Below are 18,686 nucleotides of genomic sequence, written 5' to 3' on the forward strand. Positions count from 1 at the left end.
GTCTGTGTATTACTGTAATTGGATGTAAAACTTCCTGCTTCAAATGAAACCACTAACTTGACTTGTTACTGTTAACCCTTTCTACACTCTGGTCTCGGTGTTGACTTGGTCTCAGTTTAGTTGGTCTTAGTCTATATCCACGCTGTCCACTTCTGGGACTGCTCCGGTGAAGAGCAGCCTTCCTCTTTCTTTGTGTTGGCGTTCTAATGGTTTCTGAGGACTATGGTTAACTGCTCCTCAGATCTCTGCAGGGTAAATCCAGACAGCTAGCTAGACTGTCTGTCCAATCTGAGTTTTCTGTTGCACGACTAAAACAACTTTTGAACGTACACATGTTCCACTAAAAACAAATTATTTCCCGATGCTATTTTGCAGCTCCATGCAGTGCTTAGCACTGCCCAAGACGATTGTGATTGGTTATAAGAAATGCCAATAAACCAGAGCCCGTTTTTCTCCCATCCCGGAGTGCTGTGTGGACTAGCCAGACCTTCCTCTACAGCGCTGTGGAGGAAGGTCTGGCAAAGCGAGACTAAGGTGGTCTTGACTGCAACACTGCTACACACACATATATTACAGCAAAAAGAGAGCTGCACAGTTTTACACACCACATAGCACACACCACCTCAACCCCCCAGCCTCTTTGTCCCACTATTGTTGTAAATGTACCTGAACTTGCTGCTGATGTCTGTGATGTCATCAGTGTGGAGGCTGATGAAGGTGTGGAGCTTAAACTCTGTGATGTCATCAGTGTGGAGGCTGATGAAGGTGTGGAGCTTAAACGCTGTGATGTCATCAGTGTGGAGGCTGATGGGACTGATGGTGAAGAAGGTCTGAGAGGAGAGGTTGGAGCTGTGAAACATTAAAAACACAATCAAACAGTCAGATAGTGATTGTAGAGATCCAAAGAAGTGGTGATGATCAGATGCTCCCTGCAGAGAACTCTGTGCTAACATCCATGTGTTTTAATCCCACAGCTAAATGCAGAAGGTCATCAATGGGTTTGGTGCAACAAGATTCCAATCAGCTGCAGTGTGGGACCGTCTGAGTTCATCACATATTTTACACATCAACTGTTAAAGGAGCATTTATCAGAGTTCACAATGATGAAAATATGCAGCTCTAAATACAACTGTTAGACTAAACATGTTGAGTTATTTGAAACATCAGCAGCTGTCAGTGAACAGTTAATAACATGACTCTCAGTAGAAACTCACCATCTGTAACTCGGATCTTAATCTCCTGGTATGATGATGGGAAGAACGATCTGTTGAAACCACATGTGTACCATCCTGAGTCAGACTGAGTCAGGTTTGTGATGATCACATACAGAACTGTAGCAGACATTATTGAATTTTTATCTTCAATGCTGTATCTGCCTCTCTGAGCTGTGTCCTCTTCTGTGTCAATGAGAATGTCTCCATCTTTACATTCGTCCTTACAGAAGATTCTCCTCTTTCCAGAGAAAGTGAAGGAGCATCTAACTGTGATGTTTCCTCCTTCAGTTCCTGTACTCTTGATGATTTCTGCATTGATGAGACCAATGTTTCCATCCTGCAGTGCTGTTAAAAAGATGAACAATCAATAGTTACTATCTGTACTTCCTGTAAGATGTTGCAGTCTGATTTGTTTCACATTTCCATAAATCATACATAGATCCCCACAGTCATACTGGGAGCTGCCCAGTTCAACCAGTCTGTGACTGAGGGGTAACAGTTTAAAACAACAGAGATCTGGATTCTTTCAGATTTCAAACATTAAAATAATCTCACAGTCTGACTCTGATTTAATGTTCCCCAGAGAATAAAAACAACTCAAAAAGCAATGAAGTGATTCAGTCAACAATAATGAAAGACATGGAAACATTATAATAGAATAAAATGTCCACATGTAATGTCAAAATAAAAAAATAAATTAAAAACAAGATGTATTCATAAACTGTAGTTTAGAAAATGCTGTTAGACTGTTGAGCTGTGCCTTCCAGGTTTCTCTGTGTTTCTCCTCTGTAAGATGGCATTCATTCATTTAAAATGAAGTAGTTTATTAGGTAGTTTCCTTTTTTATGATCAATTTCTTTTTAAGAAAAAGTGATTCAGTCAACAATAATGAAACACATGGAAACATTACTGTGTTCAGACAGAATGGGAGGTCAGTTTTAGAGACAGCACGATTACATACAAAGTCAAAGTTTGAGTTTATGTCACGGGGCGGAAGTTGATTTTATTTAAGCATGCTTTTACTTTGGATTTGCTGTGTTTTTAGTATTTGATGTGTTTTTACCTTATGTTATTGTATGCTTTTATTTTGAAATGTCGTGTGTGTGTTTTTAAACGTTGGTTTTACTTCCGCCATCGGACATGTAGCCTAATTAGGATTAAGGATTTGCACCTGGGGACCAGAGAATGGATTGACTGTTTTAGATATAAAAAGGAGAGAGGAGAGGGGCGCACGACGGAGGACACAGAGACCACAACGGCACAATGGGGCGGACAGAACGAAGCAGACAGGCAGGCAGGCAGGCAGGCAGGCAGGCAGGCAGGCAGGCAGGCAGGCAGACAGACAGAGACACAGAGACCGGGAGGCCTGAGAATACACCGAGGAAAACGTAAACACCGACTGCTAGCGGCTACAGTGGGAGAAGGTGAAACTTCTCCCTTCTGCGTAAATCTCTTTAAGACAGCTGTTTGTTGTAGTGTGTAGTGTACAAAGCTGTGGTAGTTTAAAGGACGTTTGACTGGCCCTAAGTTCTCCTCTGCAGGCTTTGTCCGAGGAGAGGAGCCAGGCGAGAAGAAGGTGGTCGCCAGCGGATCCCGTGGACTGTCATTTAACCTCCCACTCCTGTTCTGCTGCATTATTTTAGCTTGGTTTTAGTTGGTTGTGCTTATTGCTTTTAATTTCATTTAAGGAGGAACTTTAGTTGTTTTATTCCTCTTTAAATAAATCTGTTATCCCTCTACCAGTTTGTACTCACTGTTTTAAATACCACTGGTTTTAACTGCTCTCCCCCGACATAAAGGACCTGTTAATCTTTTATCTCAAATTTGAAAGTTGGTAGTTTTAAGAGGTCCTAGGCCTCAGTCAAACCTAGATGGCGTTGTCGGCCCCCATTTCAACTTATCCACGCCTTACCTTTATCCTGGGCTTTATGAATCTGCCTCAAAACACATCCTGACACAGTCCGAAGGACAGGAAGTTAGTTTGTTTGTTTCGAGCAAATCAACACAAACTGTCAAACTGGTACGGATAATACATATGATAAGCATAAACATTGAGTGAGAGTTATGTTAATGAAAATAAATTCTTTATGCTGATTGATTTTGATTGATCATAACTTGTCTGATTGCTTTCAAAAGATTGATTTTTCTTAACTATCTGCAGCTGTAGTCAGATAGCAGCTCCACTCGGAGCAGATGGAGCTACAGAGTTCAAACAAACGCACCTTTTTGTTTTATCTTTTGTCATTTGATTTTCCTCTGTGAAACACTGAAACTTAACTAAACCGAGGTGAGACCCGTCAAAGTTGACATCACCACCAGACATAAGATTTAGCCTCCCTTCCACCAAAATAATTTGTTTACAGTCCCTAAAATAGAACAAAACGTGTAAGCAATTATACTGTCCTATAAGATATGAAAAATAGCAGTTAAAAATGTTATTTAGACAAAATGTAAACCTATGAAATATTTTATATTATATAAAAACATTTTCACACAATTTGCGAAATTCTACTCCAATGAGCAAAACATTACACACAGTGATTTGTAAAACTCTACACACATTTTCACACCTTAGACACAGATAAGGATAAGGAACGAATTGGATAAACACATCCACCAGGTGTGGAAGTACACATGTGCTAATTTGAAAACGCAGTACTCAGGTGTACTATAAAAGGCAGCAGGTGAGTTCACCGGTCTTCAACATAAATGGAAGGAGCTAGAAGAAGAGTGAGAATGAGAGGGGGAGCTCAAAGAGGAGATGAAGGAGGTAGAGGAAGAGGAGAAGGACTTGGAGCCTGTGATGTGGATGAAATCTTGTTGCTTTTACAGTAGTTTTTTTTCCAGAGTCAAAGTGTATGTACTTCATGCAGTAATGTTTATTTGTTTACAGATTTTATTTGTTTCGTTGATTTCATTGTTGGTTGATTACTGTAACTGATTATGGTAAGACATACTGTAAGTATTGAAATAAATACTTGAAATATTCAGTCTGCAGCATCAGTGTTGTGCAGTGCTTGGTAAGTTTATAGTAGGCCTATTTGTGTATATTCTCCCTATATCTCAAACTAATCATGAAGAATGTTGTGGGTTTGTCACTATTTTTTTGTCATCTAAATTATCCCTTACATAACAATGTCTAGCACATGCTATTTGCTAAATTTTGTTTTTTTTACAAATGTGTTATCACAGCAGTGTGAAACTGGCTGCAATAGTGTCTAGTGCAATAGTGTAATAGCATTTTCACAAATATGTGTATATGTTTTGACTGAAGTGTGTCATTTTTGCAAACAATCTAGGAATTATGCAAATTGAGTGTGGTGTTTTTATAATTGTGATTATATTTTGAAAAAAAGAACCTGGTTTTCAAAATTGCGTGTAAACAATTGAAAAAAAACTAAGTGCATTTTAGTTTTTTCTTCTCCTTCACCACTTCTCATATGAGAATGACGTTGCTGATTGGCTCTCTTGTGAAATTAGGTTTTGTGTGTTTAGCTCAACATCCATCCTCAGCTCTAAAATAACCCTCAAATATCAAACAATCATAACAAACAGGATCAAAAGCAACAGTTAAACATGTTTTAAGACAAAATTTGCCAATGAACATAGCATTTTGTTTAATATATTACTTGTGTGTGTGTGTGTGTGTGTGTGTGAGGTTTTGGTGTGCATGTTTACTGCTGCACTTCTTCTTTTGGAGCTGGTTCAAATAAAATCATTTCAAATCATTATTTTCTCTCTACCTCTCTAAAAAGGTGAACACTATTATATAACTACTAAACAGTCTAAACTAAAAATCTAAAATAAATCTACTCTAAAACTACAAGTACAGGAGATCAAGAGTTGACTGCAGATTGTCAGGCTAATTTGAGTAGATAACTTTTAAAGAACTCCATTTTAAAGAGACTCATACCAACTCTGAACATCCTGTTTGACCAGAAACCAACATGTTGTTAGACTGAGACAAGAGGTGATGAAACACAGTCCATCAATAAGAAACTGTTTCCCTTCTGCTGCAAAGTTGAACTGACCCACTGTAGATCAAAAAAATAAATGAAAATGACATAATTAAGAGAGAGTAGAAGCTGAGTTTACTCACTGAGGAAGAAGAAGCAGATCAGAGAGTGACAGACGTACATGTTGGAGGATCTGATGGTTTAACGCTGCCTCTCTTTCTTCTTCACTGGTAAACCAGGAACTGTTCACTTCTCTACACGATTGAGTCCCTCCTCCAAACACATCACACCCCCCTCTACTCTCCTCCACTCTTTATTCTTTATTAAGTCTTTTCATTAATCAACTTTTTTCAAAAATCCGTTTAGGCATTGCGTTTTGATTGAAAAAAACTAAATGGTGGCTGATTTCTTTCGTTTTTATTTTCCTGTACAAAGCTGATACTTTATGCAACAAGAAAAATTTGATTTATTATAATTTTAAAAGTTGTTACAGCTTTGTGTCTATAGAAACTCTGCAGTAACAATTGGTACAGTGTAATCCCTAAATGTCCTTTCATAATTCAAGTGTTGAAGCCTTAGCGAGCGTTCAGACTGTAAACACACCTGCATTAAAAATGCATGTTGTTATTTCAGGTAACGGTGAGGTGAAGAAATCAGCGGCCCCTTCAGTGTTTACCAAGCAGAAACCTGGGGGGGCTGAGACATGAAGCCAAAGTCTCCCGTCACAGGCTAGATTTTCTAGAGGAGGTGCAGAAGTCTAGTTTTCTGTCAGAGCACTTGAATTACAATATAAAAGTGAAAGATGATTGGAATATTGGAAAGGATATATGGATTGTTTGCCCAAAAATGCCCAAACAATACTGCCTATCACAGATTCAAAGTTCTGCATAATTAGGGTGTGGCTACGTTGAGTGACAGGTGGGTGACCTTACAGGTGGCTAGCTGCTTCTTGTCTACTAGAGCCAAGAGATTAGATTATCTTAATTATTGTATAATATGATTTAGTTCAACCTTTTGGATTGCAAAGATTATTTTAATGAGTCACACTGAAAACTACCAATGTTCAATTCATACAAAGTTCATGTTACATATTCATGAACAAAAAATTTAAGTTCCTAATCTTCTGATACCAAATAGTCCTCAAAAAAAAAAAAAAAAAAAAAAAAAAGGGAGTTCTCTGCGCTTCTGCAGACCACAACAATCCGGTGCAACCAAGGCGGGACACAACAGAATAAATAGCAAAAAATTGCCGGTGCAACACGGATGTCTTCTACTTGATGATTTTATTTCTTAAGGTGCATACCAAATAGTCCTATTTGGTATCAGAAGATCAGGAACTTAAAATTGTACAGGCCATTGTTCTCATGATGACTGGATTCAGCACCTAAACACATCCACTATACTTTGAAAAGTACAGAATAAATATAGTATAAAATTATATAATGCATAACTGTTATAAGAGCATATACTTGTGAAAAGCAATAAACACATAGAGCTAATAAAAAATATTTCATCCTCAAAAAAACCAAAAAACATAATGTGAGATATAACTGACATAGTTTCCCCCAATAACGATAAAAACAGATTTCTTTGAGTGAATGTGACTCATTCTAAGCACTTTGTGTCCCCTGTTGGCTCCTGAGAGAGTAAATGTGGCGCTGACAGCGTTGAAGCTACAGCTGATGTAAAGTAACAGTAGAGTACAGAGGAGGTGAAGCGTCTTGGGCGTGGCTGCCGGCCGAGCTGGCTTCTACCCGAGGAACAGAGTAGACCACGTTATCTGCGTCACCACAGGGGGCGCTGTGCAGCGAGGCAGCTGTACCGTTGGGAAGATCCAGCTCAGAGTAGGTGAGGTCACTCCGGTCGTCTTCAGTCTGCAAGAAAACACAAAGATCAAACTTTATCACCTGACTTTACTCGCCTGTTTCTTCACAAGAGCATCATTTCAGCGTGAGCTGCTTCATGTAGACCACACTTGTCAAACTCCATGCCTGTGGGCCAAATCCGGCCCCTTGCAGATTTAGATCCGGCCCATATATCAATTTGGGTTCACAATAGATTTTGGCCCGCCTTTAGTTGTGCGCCAAACCAAAAACACAGGAAAGTGTTTTTTAAACTACAATTACCAGACATTCAAAGCAGATTATGGCAGATTTGCCGACTCTGAGACGCAGAAATTCCCCCAGAAGCAGAGAGAGAGTTTTCATATTCAGGCTGTGAAACAGGTTGTTGTTAAAGAAAAATGTATCATTGTTTTGCTTGATTTGCTAAATTCTATAATGTCAACAAAAATGTGACAAAAAGCGTAGAAAAAATGTCGGAAAAAGCAACAAACGCATGACAAATGTCTGAAAGCCACAAAAAAGTCTGACAAAAAAACAAATAAACTCTACATGTCTGGTCCTTGGTGTGATTATCTTTTTCCAGTGTGGCCCTTAGTGAAAATGAGTTTGACCCGCCTGATGTAAACTGTTCACAGGGTTTTATCTGTGAATCTATTTTTTAACATGAATATCTGTATCAGTGCCACACCTTTTCCTCCCTCTCTCTGTTCACACTTCCTTCTCAATGGCTTTAGATACAGTACAGTATGATCACAAACTGGCCTGGTTCATGTTCCTCAATAGGTTGCTTTTCTCTCTTGATGAACAAAATAGACAGATGGAAGTCCTCCTCCAGCTATATTGATTTATCTTAACATTCCCTGAGTAAAGAACTAGATTTCCTTTTAATTTTGAGAACATTAAGCTCATTTAAAATCCTATTTTTGTCCATAATCTTCTTTCTATTCTGACACTGCATCAAAAAAAAAGTCCTTTGCTGTACAATAACATTTTAATTTGTCTCAGGCCATGTCTCAAAGCCTGCATCCAAACATAAAAAGGCAAATGAACATTATTACATGACTCATGATCACCAAAGATAGGTAGGTGCTAGGGATAGTGTTAGGGTTAGGGGTGTTTTGTCTTATTTTGGTAGTTTTCTGTTTTGTATTTTTGCCCTGTTTCCTGTTTTATTTTGACAGTCTTGTTTTCTGTCTTGTCTTGTTTAACTTCCTGTGTTTCCCCCCCTTGTGATTGCCCTAATGTGTTTCCCAGCCTTGTGTCACCTGTGTTGTGTTTCCTCGTTAGCCTGTGTATTTAGTCTTTGTCTTCCCCCTGTCCGGTGTCAGATCATTTGTGTGTTTTTGTGTTTCCTCGTGCCTGTCGTGTCTGTCGTGTCTCCCACTGTCCGTTCATGTCTGGTTCTTTGCTCCCTGGATTTCCTTTGTTCTCAAGTTTCTGCTCTTGTTTTTTGGATTCCCTGTTTTTGTTTTCTACACTCTGGATTAGTTTTGTGCCTGCCGCTTTCAGGACTCCCTTTGTTAATTTGTACTTTGTTGTAATGGACTAATAAATCTTCCGCACGTTCTGATATCGCCAAGTAATTAACAGTCCAGGATCAATGACAAAGTTGTTTGCCCTGGATTAAAATTATAACCAACCAATCAGTGGCACGTTTTGATTGTGATATCATTAATAGTGCGACGTGATGGCAAATAAAAAACGGCCGCCCGTTCCAGAGCTGCCGCCGATGCTTCACTATCGTGCTTAAAAGGTAAGATTTAGCCTACTTCCAAGAGTTTGAATGTCTGCAAAAACATTATAGAGCTGATGTGTAGCTAGGCTAAACAAGTTAATAAGATAACTAGCATGACCAGCTAGTGTGCTAGCAGTAATTCAATTGGAAAGGGTTGAGCTACCAAATGTGATATTGATAATAAATAAAATATCACTGTCCAGTTCTTTCTCTTAACAAGATGGAATGTCTGTCATGAGGCTAACCACTTTAATCCTATGGAAAACACGCTACCTAGCATGACCAGCTAATGTGCTAGCAGACTTGTGGTGGTATGAACTAGCTAGCCTAAAGAGCTAACGTGTAGACTAAACAAGCTAATACAGATAACTAGCATGACCAGCTAGTGTGCTAGCAGTAATTCAATTGGAAACGGCTGAGCTACCAAGTGTGAAATAAATAAGAAATAAAATATCACTGTCCAGTTCTATCTCTTAACAAGATGGAATGTCTGTCATTAGGCTAACCACTTTAATCCTATGAAAAACAGGCTACCTAGCATGACCAGCTAGTGTGCTAGCAGACTTGTGGTGGTGTCACTACCCAAAGTGAGTAGAGTGCAGCTTTATGCGTGCATACAATAACAGAAGATGGAAATCATTTCTAAAACGTTTTAGCAATCTATGATTGTTTGGTTGCTAACGCTAGCTCAAAACGCCATTCAAGTGACAGCTGATGTTGTGTTTGATTGCTAACTTGTAGCTAGCAGTCATTTCAAAAACGTTTTAGCTATTTATGATTGTTTGACCGCTAACGTTAGCTAAAAACGCCATTAGCATCTAGTAGGCTAGCTACTTGATTGCTAACGTTAGCTCAAAACGCCGTTAGCATCTTGTAGGCTACTTGTCGCAAAGTGACGCATGCGCAACTCACATCTGCACTCGTCGCAAAGTGACGCATGCGCAACTCAAAGCTGCACTCTACTCATTTTGGGTAGTGACAGTGGTATGAACTAGCCTAAAGGTAGCTTACTACTACTACCTACCCTGCTTTGCTCTCTCGTCTAGTCTTTGTCTTTGTGTACTTCGAGAGTCTCTCTCTCTGCACTGCTCCTAAACTACGAATTATGGATTTGATCAACTGGTCTCTCAGCGCAATTGACACCATCTTCTCGACGAGAAGCTCGGGTTCGGGGGAACCTGACTGCCCTGCCGGAACGTTCGCAGCTGGCTACACGATGGACGCGTGGGAGAGGTGGCGGATTGTGTGTCTGGCGGTTCTTTCCGTGGAGGACATTGAAGATATTTTCCTATTCGGAACCATGATAACAGGTCTTTTGCTGATTGGCTCAGGCATTGCCCTGGTTTATCGAGAAATTAAGAAGAAGACGGAAGCGAACCGAAAATACCAGGCAGGCTGGCGTCATGGTTGAAGCTGTGGGCAGAGCTGTCGAAACCAAATTGTGACTATGAACACCATGAGCCACAAATTGGATACTATGAACACCATGGGCCAAAAAATGGATACCATCTTGGAGAGACTGTCAGCTCTGGATAGGCTGGACAACATCTTGGGGAAACTCACGGTTTTGGCAAGGAAATTTGACCGATACGGAGACCAGAGGGGACATTTCAGAGCAGTCGAGAGTGACTAACTGCGGCTCCTGGCCCTGACACAAAACAAATTCCAATCTTATCTTTTTCAGCTCCCTGAACCAGCGCTGGCCTTGGCCGAGGCCGGTGTTGACCAACACTTTCCCCTGGAGCACTGCAGCGAGGCACACTCTTGTGTTCCTTACCTGATTCCCACAGACACCTGTTGATTGTTGACTCGGACTGGGTCCTGTTTCAAGGCTGACTCCATGGCAACCGGCTGTGTATCGCAATGACAATCGTGCGGACTGAGAAAACCTGATTACGGGGGCCAGACGTAGCTTGACTATTCAGGCCTACACACACACACGAACTCTTACATTTATACAGATATGCAATCACCCCCCACCCCCCATCCAGCGCCTTCTATCCCCAGTCAGGCGGGCGGGTCTGTGACCAGCGCCTTTGTTTGGCTGCAGGACCAGATGTCTGCTTGCCTGTGCTGGACTACCTGCACCCCAGCACCCCCCTACCCCATGCACCCCAGAACTCCCCTCCCCCACTGCGTGTCTTGTGTGCCCTTGTATTGGTTATGTGCTTATATGTTGCTGAGGTGTTTTTTTCCTGTTCCCAAACTGTGCTCCTAGTGGGGGCATAGTCTGGGAGTTGCCTTTTTCTCCTCGTCTCTCCTCATGTCATGCTGTAGTTTCTTTACCCCATGTATGTTTGTATGTACCTTGTAAAGCGCTTTGTTGGTTTTTTATCTGTGAAATGCGCTCTATAAATAAAGTTGGATTGGATATCGACATACAGGTCGTCCTGGACTACGTGTAAGATCCTCCCGGACTATGTGTAAGATCCTCCTGATTACCACTCTGTCTTTGGCTGGTCCGATCTGGATCAGCGGGGACCGGCGCAGCAGCGAGGCGAAGCTGTGTTTTTGCCCGGGGGAAGAGACGCTGCGGCCGGCCACGGAGCTCTCCGCCTCCCGCTGCCGCCGGAGCTCAGATTGCTGGTCGAAGGCAGCATATATATATATATCATAAAACACATTGTCACCTGTTAAATTCTATCCCTTGCTGTTTATTCTTTTAATTTCCTCTATCGAACATCAATAAGCAGCACAAAAGTCCGGCATCTTTAGCGTTGATCTGAATGCGGGAAAACTTCGGTCCCCTGTTCCAAGATGGTGGCGGTTTTGACGTATGTTTAGAACCTCAAGGCGACATCTAGTTATATATCTATGAGTTCATACCACCACAAGTCTGCTAGCACATTAGCTGGTCATGCTAGGTAGCGTGTTTTCCATAGGATTAAAGTGGTTAGCCTCATGACAGACATTCCATCTTGTTAAGAGATAGAACTGGACAGTGATATTTTATTTCTTATCAATATCACATTTGGTAGCTCAACCCTTTCCAATTGAATTACTGCTAGCACACTAGCTGGTCATGCTAGTTATCTTATTAACTTGTTTAGCCTAGCTACACATCAGCTCTATAATGTTTGCGGCGTTCAAACTCTTAACGAAGTAGGCTAAATCTTACCTTTTAAGCACGATAGTGAAGCATCGGCAGCAGCTCTGGAACGGGCGGCCGTTTTTTTATTTATTTTTTTATTTGCCATCACGTCGCACTATTAATGATATCACAATCAAAACGTGCCACTGATTGGTTGGTTATAATGTTAATCCAGGGCAAACAACTTTGTCATTGATCCTGGACTGTTAATTACTTGGTGATATCAGATCGTGCTAAATCTTCCACCTCAAACTTTCTCCTGCCTCCCTGCTCTCTGCCTTTGGGTCCTCAACTTCCCTGAACCTTAACAGATAGAGAAACAGCTGTGTAAATAAAAACTAGTACCTATCAGCTGCAGCCTGAAGGTGTTTACTAAAACCTAAAACCCTACCAGACTTTTGACTTACTTTCTTCTGAGAAGTGGGTGCAGTGACTAAGCTGTACTCCTCTGTGGTTTCCGCTCCATCTGGTTTGGTGTATTTGGCGTAAGTGTAAACTGTAGACACTTCTACAGGAGGAGATGTGCTCTGTCTGTCCTCTCTGATCTCCTCATACACTCGGTTGGCCTGCAGGAAGAGAACAGGGCTTTGTATTAATATCAGCTGGTTTCTCAAACACTAATGATGCTGAGATGTCCAGATGAACCCAAACTCACATCTGTGACAATAGAGTACTCAGTTTCCAGAGGAGGTTCTGAAAAACATGCAGTTCAGAGGATTAGAATAAAGAAATGACTTTAAAAAACCTTTAGTGACTTCATTATAAAAAAAAGAGCTTTCTAAACCTTTTGGGCAGACCTTAAAGGTTCTATACATGAGATTTAAAACATTAATATAGCAGCAAATAACTAGCCTGTATGCATCCTGAGCAGAAAATGAAGTCACAGTGTGAGTTGTTATCAGAGTTTCTCTGTTCTTTGTATTGGTAGCCAGGCCGGCCGCGTGCCTGTTGGTGCATGTGAGTCCCTCCCTTTAAACTGTTGGCCCTCCCCTTGGTATTAAAGAGATTTAAATGTGTTTCATGTTTTTTACGGTCTGGACGGTGTGGACGGTCCTTGTGAACCTCTGGTCGTTCATACTGATTGAGGGTAAAGTGTCTCCAAGAATGGACCTCCTCTCTTCTGTCTCGCTCTGTTGTTGTAGATTGGTCTACTTTTTGGAAATGCAGTCTATGAGACCCCGTCCACATTGTTACAAAAGACCCTCTGTGCACAGTCACCCAGGCCGCAGTTGCACAATATGAACATCCACAATACCCGAGATGGAGAGCCCTACAAGCTGTTTTTTTCAAATTTGTTTGTCTCTTCGGTGTGTTAATGGTTGTGATATGACTTCTTCACTGATATAGCGGTTAACGTGTGTGTGTGTGTGTGTGTGTGTGTGTGTGTGTGTGTGTGTGTGTGTGTGTGTGTGTGTGTGTGTGTGTGTGTGTGTGTGTGTGTGTGTTTCCTGTAGTCTCACCTTTGGTTTTCCTGGCCCTCATCCTGCAGAAAATCAGCAAAGCTACTGATAACATGATGAAGAAGAGGACCAGAGTCAGACCCACATACAGCAGAGCTCTTTGGGCTGTTTGAGCAGAAGAACACGTTGGTTTTACACTTCCTGGTTCATTATTAAATATATCTGGCAGCATAAACTGGACTCCAAGGTACATGAGGGACCTGAGAGATCATTCATGCTGTGGTGTCCAACTAATAGTAACATCAACTTAATATTTTTAAATCAATACTTTATAACCATTTAATAACATTTAAACCAACAACAAATATAGGTTCTATGCATACAAGCATACACATCCATGTGTTTGCAATAACAGTATATTCACATACAACAAAAAAGTAAATGTACCTGGTGTTGTGTGTTTCTGTGGGGGGGGGTTGCTGGTTTTGGGGGGGGGGGGGTGGGCTTCTCTGTGGAGGCTGCTCATGCTTCAGTGGGAGGCTGATGAAGGTGTGGAGCTTAAACTCTGTGATGTCATCAGTGTGGAGGCTGATGGGACTGAAGGTGAACAAGGTCTGAGAGGAGAGGTTGGAGCTGTGAAACATTAAAAACACAATCAAACAGTCAGATAGTGATTGTAGAGATCCAAAGAAGTGGTGATGATCAGATGCTCCCTGCAGAGAACTCTGTGCTAACATCCATGTGTTTTAATCCCACAGCTAAATGCAGAAGGTCATCAATGGGTTTGGTGCAACAAGATTCCAATCAGCTGCAGTGTGGGACCGTCTGAGTTCATCACATATTTTACACATCAACTGTTAAAGGAGCATTTATCAGAGTTCACAATGATGAAAATATGCAGCTCTAAATACAACTGTTAGACTAAACATGTTGAGTTATTTGAAACATCAGCAGCTGTCAGTGAACAGTTAATAACATGACTCTCAGTAGAAACTCACCATCTGTAACTCGGATCTCAATCTCCTGGTATGATGGTGAGAATGAATCTCTGACCAAACCACATCTGTACCGTCCTGAGTCAGACTGAGTCAGGTTTCTGATGCTCACATACAGAATTGTTTTTAATACTGGAAAATATCCTTCTTTATATTCAATGCTGTATCTATCTTTCTTAGCTGTGTCCTCTTCTGTCTCAATGAGAATGTCTCCATCTTTACATTCATCCTTACACAAGATTCTCCTCTTTCCAGAGAAAGTGAAGGAGCATCCAACTGTGATGTTTCCTCCTTCAGTTCCTGAACTCTCGATGATTTGTGCATTGATGAGACCAATGTTTCCATCCTGCAGTGCTGTTAAAAAGATGAACAATCAATAGTTACTATCTGTACTTCCTGTAAGATGTTGCAGTCTGATTTGTTTCACATTTCCATAAATCCTACATAGATCCCCACAGTCATACTGGGAGCTGCCCAGTTCAACCAGTCTGTGACTGAGGGGTAACAGTTTAAAACAACAGAGATCTGGATTCTTTCAGATTTCAAGCATTAAAATAATCTCACAGTCTGACTCTGATTTAATGTTCCCCAGAGAATAAAAACAACTCAAAAAGCAATGAAGTGATTCAGTCAACAATAATGAAACACATGGAAACATTATAATAGAATAAAATGTCCACATGCAATGTCAAAATAACAAAAGGAATTAAAAACAAGATGTATTCATAAACTGTAGTTTAGAAAATGTTGTTAGACTGTTGAGCTGTGCCTTCCAGGTTTCTCTGTGTTTCTCCTCTGTAAGATGGCATTCATTCATTTAAAATGAAGTAGTTTATTAGGTAGTTTCCTTTTTTGTGATCAATTTCTTTTGAAACCAAAGTGTTGGGATGGGTTACAAGTTTGATGAGCCTCACAGAAAATCAATGAGTGACATCTCATCTCATTATTTAAAAAAAACATAAAGTCCGAGCCTGTTCTGGTGAGTTGATCACCTTCCTTCCTCTTTCCTCCCTTCCTTTCTCTCTGTGAACCTCTATAGGTTTAGATCTGGAGTTTCCTGTGACGTGAAGCTACAACAAACTGTAGTCAGGGGGAAGCAGCAGAACTATTTCCTCTGTTACAGTTAGAATACAACATTAATAACTGCTTAGAAAACAAGTACAGCACAACAACAGGCACAGGTCCAAAGTTAATTAGATTAATAATAAATAAAACGTTAACTAATACCCAGCAGTATGTAAAGTATTTAAAATGAGCTCCACCTTTCCAAGCTGCATTATTAAAGTGGTAAACACATGAATGCATCACTAATTATCATATTATAATCTGCATTATTCTGAAATAGGTCATTCTGCATAGTGAGAACTTTCACTTTTGGTACTTTAAGTACATTTTGATTATAATACTTGGTAAAAATGTTAATGCAGTATCAAGTTTCTAACAGTGTATTTCTACTATTATTCAGAGTAAAATAGTCACATAGGATGTGACTATAACCACTCATCACATCCTGTTTAACCACAGAAACCAACATGATGTTGGACTAACACAAGATATGTTGTAACAGAGTCTACTCATAAGAAACTGTTTCCCTTCTGCTGCAAAGTTGAACTGACCGACTGTAGATAAAGAATTAATAAATAAAAATGACATAATTAAGAGAGAGTAAAAGTTGAGTTTACTCACTGAGGAAGAAGAAGCAGATCAGAGACTGACAGACGTTCATGTTGGAGGATCTGATGGTTTAACGCACTTTCTCTCTATACTCACTATAAAATAAATGTGTGAACCAATCTCAAACATCTTTCAGACTATCTCTAATCAAACAACAGACTAATTCTTTTTTTTTTTTTGGACAAAAGGTTCCCAGATGGATAATGTTGTCAGACACTTTTAGTAACAATCTGAGTCTGTCAGTCCCAAAATAAATCACTTTTAGTGGACAAAAAACAAGGCTCCACGATTTATCCATTAGGTTACATTGTAGCTCGGTTCACGCCAGCTCGTCATTGTGATCTCTCTCAATACTGGACCAAATTCAAAGATTTTTTTCCAGGTTGAAAAAAACGGTAGTTACCCTTTAACTGAGAGTAGAAAAAACTGTTAAAGTGGAGCGTTCATAACAGTTGGAAATCTGAACGTTTTAGCTCACGGGGATGTCTCGTTTACCTGATTCTTTAAGGCGAGACACTACAGGTGAATAGGGTAAAATTTTAAAATAATAGATATCACCATGAAACTTCCTCAGTTGATTACTTACATAAGTATATAAAAGAAATGTATTACAAGTTTTTGAAATGTGTATGTTTAATTATGCAAATTAGGCATTATCTCATTAAATATGCGTGATTTAGCATATATTTTCGGTAGATAGATCTGAACGTATGATAAAGCCAGGTGCAAAATTATTTTTTCATTTTGTTTACACACAAGATGAAAACAAAATTACAGAGGGATTTCAGGATATCTGCTTTCATTACCTAGGAAATCCAAATATACTTACTCCATGGCCTTAAAAAATCGATTTTCGCCACATTCTTTTGCTTAAAATGTCACATAAATCAGGCCAGGAATGATTTATTAACAAATCCCTCTGTAAATATCTTCAGAATCCTACTAAGTGTATAACTGGAAAGTTTGGTGTACATAGGTGCTACATAGGCTGAGATGTTTATACTGAAAAATGACAAAAAACTCATTTTGAGAAAACGGCATTTAAAGATTTAAATAGGGGAATTTAATACATTTCTATTGGAAAAATTGCTCAAAAACAGAATAAATGCTCAGGCCCTTAGTAATAATAATATAGAATATTTCAAGCTCATGAAAATTGATTACTTAATAAAATGGCAGGCATATAAGGCCTACAAGTGCAGTAACTCAATGAATTAACATTGGCTTATGCACAAAGTTGCAGACAAAACCCACGCTAGACAGTTGTATGGACACAGAACAAGACCAACAGTAGATGTCACAGCTTTCTGAAGTCTAATTGTCCATTCCAGCACCATATGTAGGCTAGTTTAGCTGTGCTTAGACTCTTGAGCCAGTGTTTTAGACTGGCAGTTGTGAAAGCCTCAGCTTTCGAGATCCTGAGCATTTCAGTTTCTCTCATTGAATTGACCATCACAACTGTGCTCTGAAGCCACAACTTTTCCATAACAGAAAGCATTAGGCAGAGGCACCTTAATTGAAGATGGAGATGGCCATATTGCTGCTGCCTCAAGCTTACTTTCCCCACAAAACAGTCCCCTCAGTCAGCTGATGGTGAAGCTAACTAACCAGTCCCCTCAGTCAGCTGATGGTGAAGCTAACTAACCAGTCCCCTCAGTCAGCTGATGGTGAAGCTAACTAACCAGGCTCCCATCAGCACTGGTTCATAACAACAGAACCAAACTAATTATGAATCATTCAAAAGACCAATATTTAGAACATTGGAGAAAGCAAACAAAGTAGACTAAATTGTTATTTGACCACCAACTAGGTCAGACAGACAGGTCAGTGAGAGAGAGAGAGAGACAGGCTCAGTGACCACCAGCTGGGTCAGACAGAGATACTCTTCCTCCTCCACTGGGAAAAACTATCTTCACTAAGAGAATTACACCTTGGAAAAATAGCCAAAAAAATAAAGTTCCCAATGTTAACACCAGAAAAGAAGCTGGTAGTTCTCCTAGGAGAGGTGACAGCAGCTACTGACAGCTAAATATGGATCTGCCTGCCACAGCCTGAGGGACTCACAACCACTTTAGGATCCCAAAATTACAGATTTGTTTAGTAGCCTATTATATAGTAATTATATTATACAACCATGTTAACTGCTAATGTAATTGTTTTGTAATACAGTGTGTTGTATCGCGATCAGTACAGTGTAGTTAGTATATATGTGACATATAGGACATGTAGGCTATATGACTTTCTGTAAACTGCTTTGAGAGAGGGAGAGTCTGTCTGATTACCTCCGCTGTCTGAAAACTCCTGTTTTCTGAACGATAGTTGACACATCAACGTACTATGTGAAGGTATTTCATCATCTGCTGTCTTAGTGTGTAATCCCCTGTGTCTTCTTGCTAATAACAACTGTTTTCGGTCATGTCTCTTAAATACATTTACCTCATTCTTTGAAAATCCAACATTATGACATTATAGATATGACAAGAAAAACGGAAAAGCATAATAATTGATCTTTAATAATTTAGTATTTTCTGAACAGAATAAGGCAGACTGATGAGGTAGAATAAAGGGAAATATCACTTATTTTTTAATGCAGCACAGGCTGATGTTTTACGTCTTTTTCTTTAAAACTTATTTTGTACTCAAGAAAAATATAATTCATGTAAGATATTCATACTGTAAAGCATAACAAGAGGATGAACTATTCAAAGTTCTTCCAGTCTGTAGAAATGGTTCAGTCATTTCTTCCCACATTTCATCTGAAAACACTAACCAATAAA

The 18,686-nt window shown here is 39.9% G+C and overlaps 1 protein-coding gene and 1 long non-coding RNA gene across 2 annotated transcripts in view; one reads left to right on the top strand and one right to left on the bottom strand.

Moving 5' to 3' along the window:
* The window catches only part of LOC120558624 (mucin-5AC-like), a 31,953-nt gene extending 15,978 nt beyond the window's left edge, over nt 1–15,975 (bottom strand). The window contains exons 1-3 of the mRNA XM_039799689.1: nt 15,922–15,975; nt 1,215–1,559; nt 693–849 (exon numbers count right to left, since the gene is read on the bottom strand). Coding sequence (XP_039655623.1) covers nt 693–849; nt 1,215–1,559; nt 15,922–15,961 — 542 coding nt within the window. The 5' untranslated portion in view covers nt 15,962–15,975. The remainder of the gene's footprint in view (nt 1–692; nt 850–1,214; nt 1,560–15,921) is intronic.
* Nucleotides 2,237–4,204, top strand: LOC120558807. The gene is made up of 2 exons (XR_005639191.1): nt 2,237–2,638; nt 2,756–4,204. It is a non-coding gene; the product is annotated as an uncharacterized LOC120558807 (long non-coding RNA).
* Nucleotides 15,976–18,686: the final 2,711 nt, after the last annotated feature.

This window comes from Perca fluviatilis, chromosome 5, assembly GCF_010015445.1.
Source record: "Perca fluviatilis chromosome 5, GENO_Pfluv_1.0, whole genome shotgun sequence".
Classification (NCBI taxonomy): domain Eukaryota; kingdom Metazoa; phylum Chordata; class Actinopteri; order Perciformes; family Percidae; genus Perca; species Perca fluviatilis.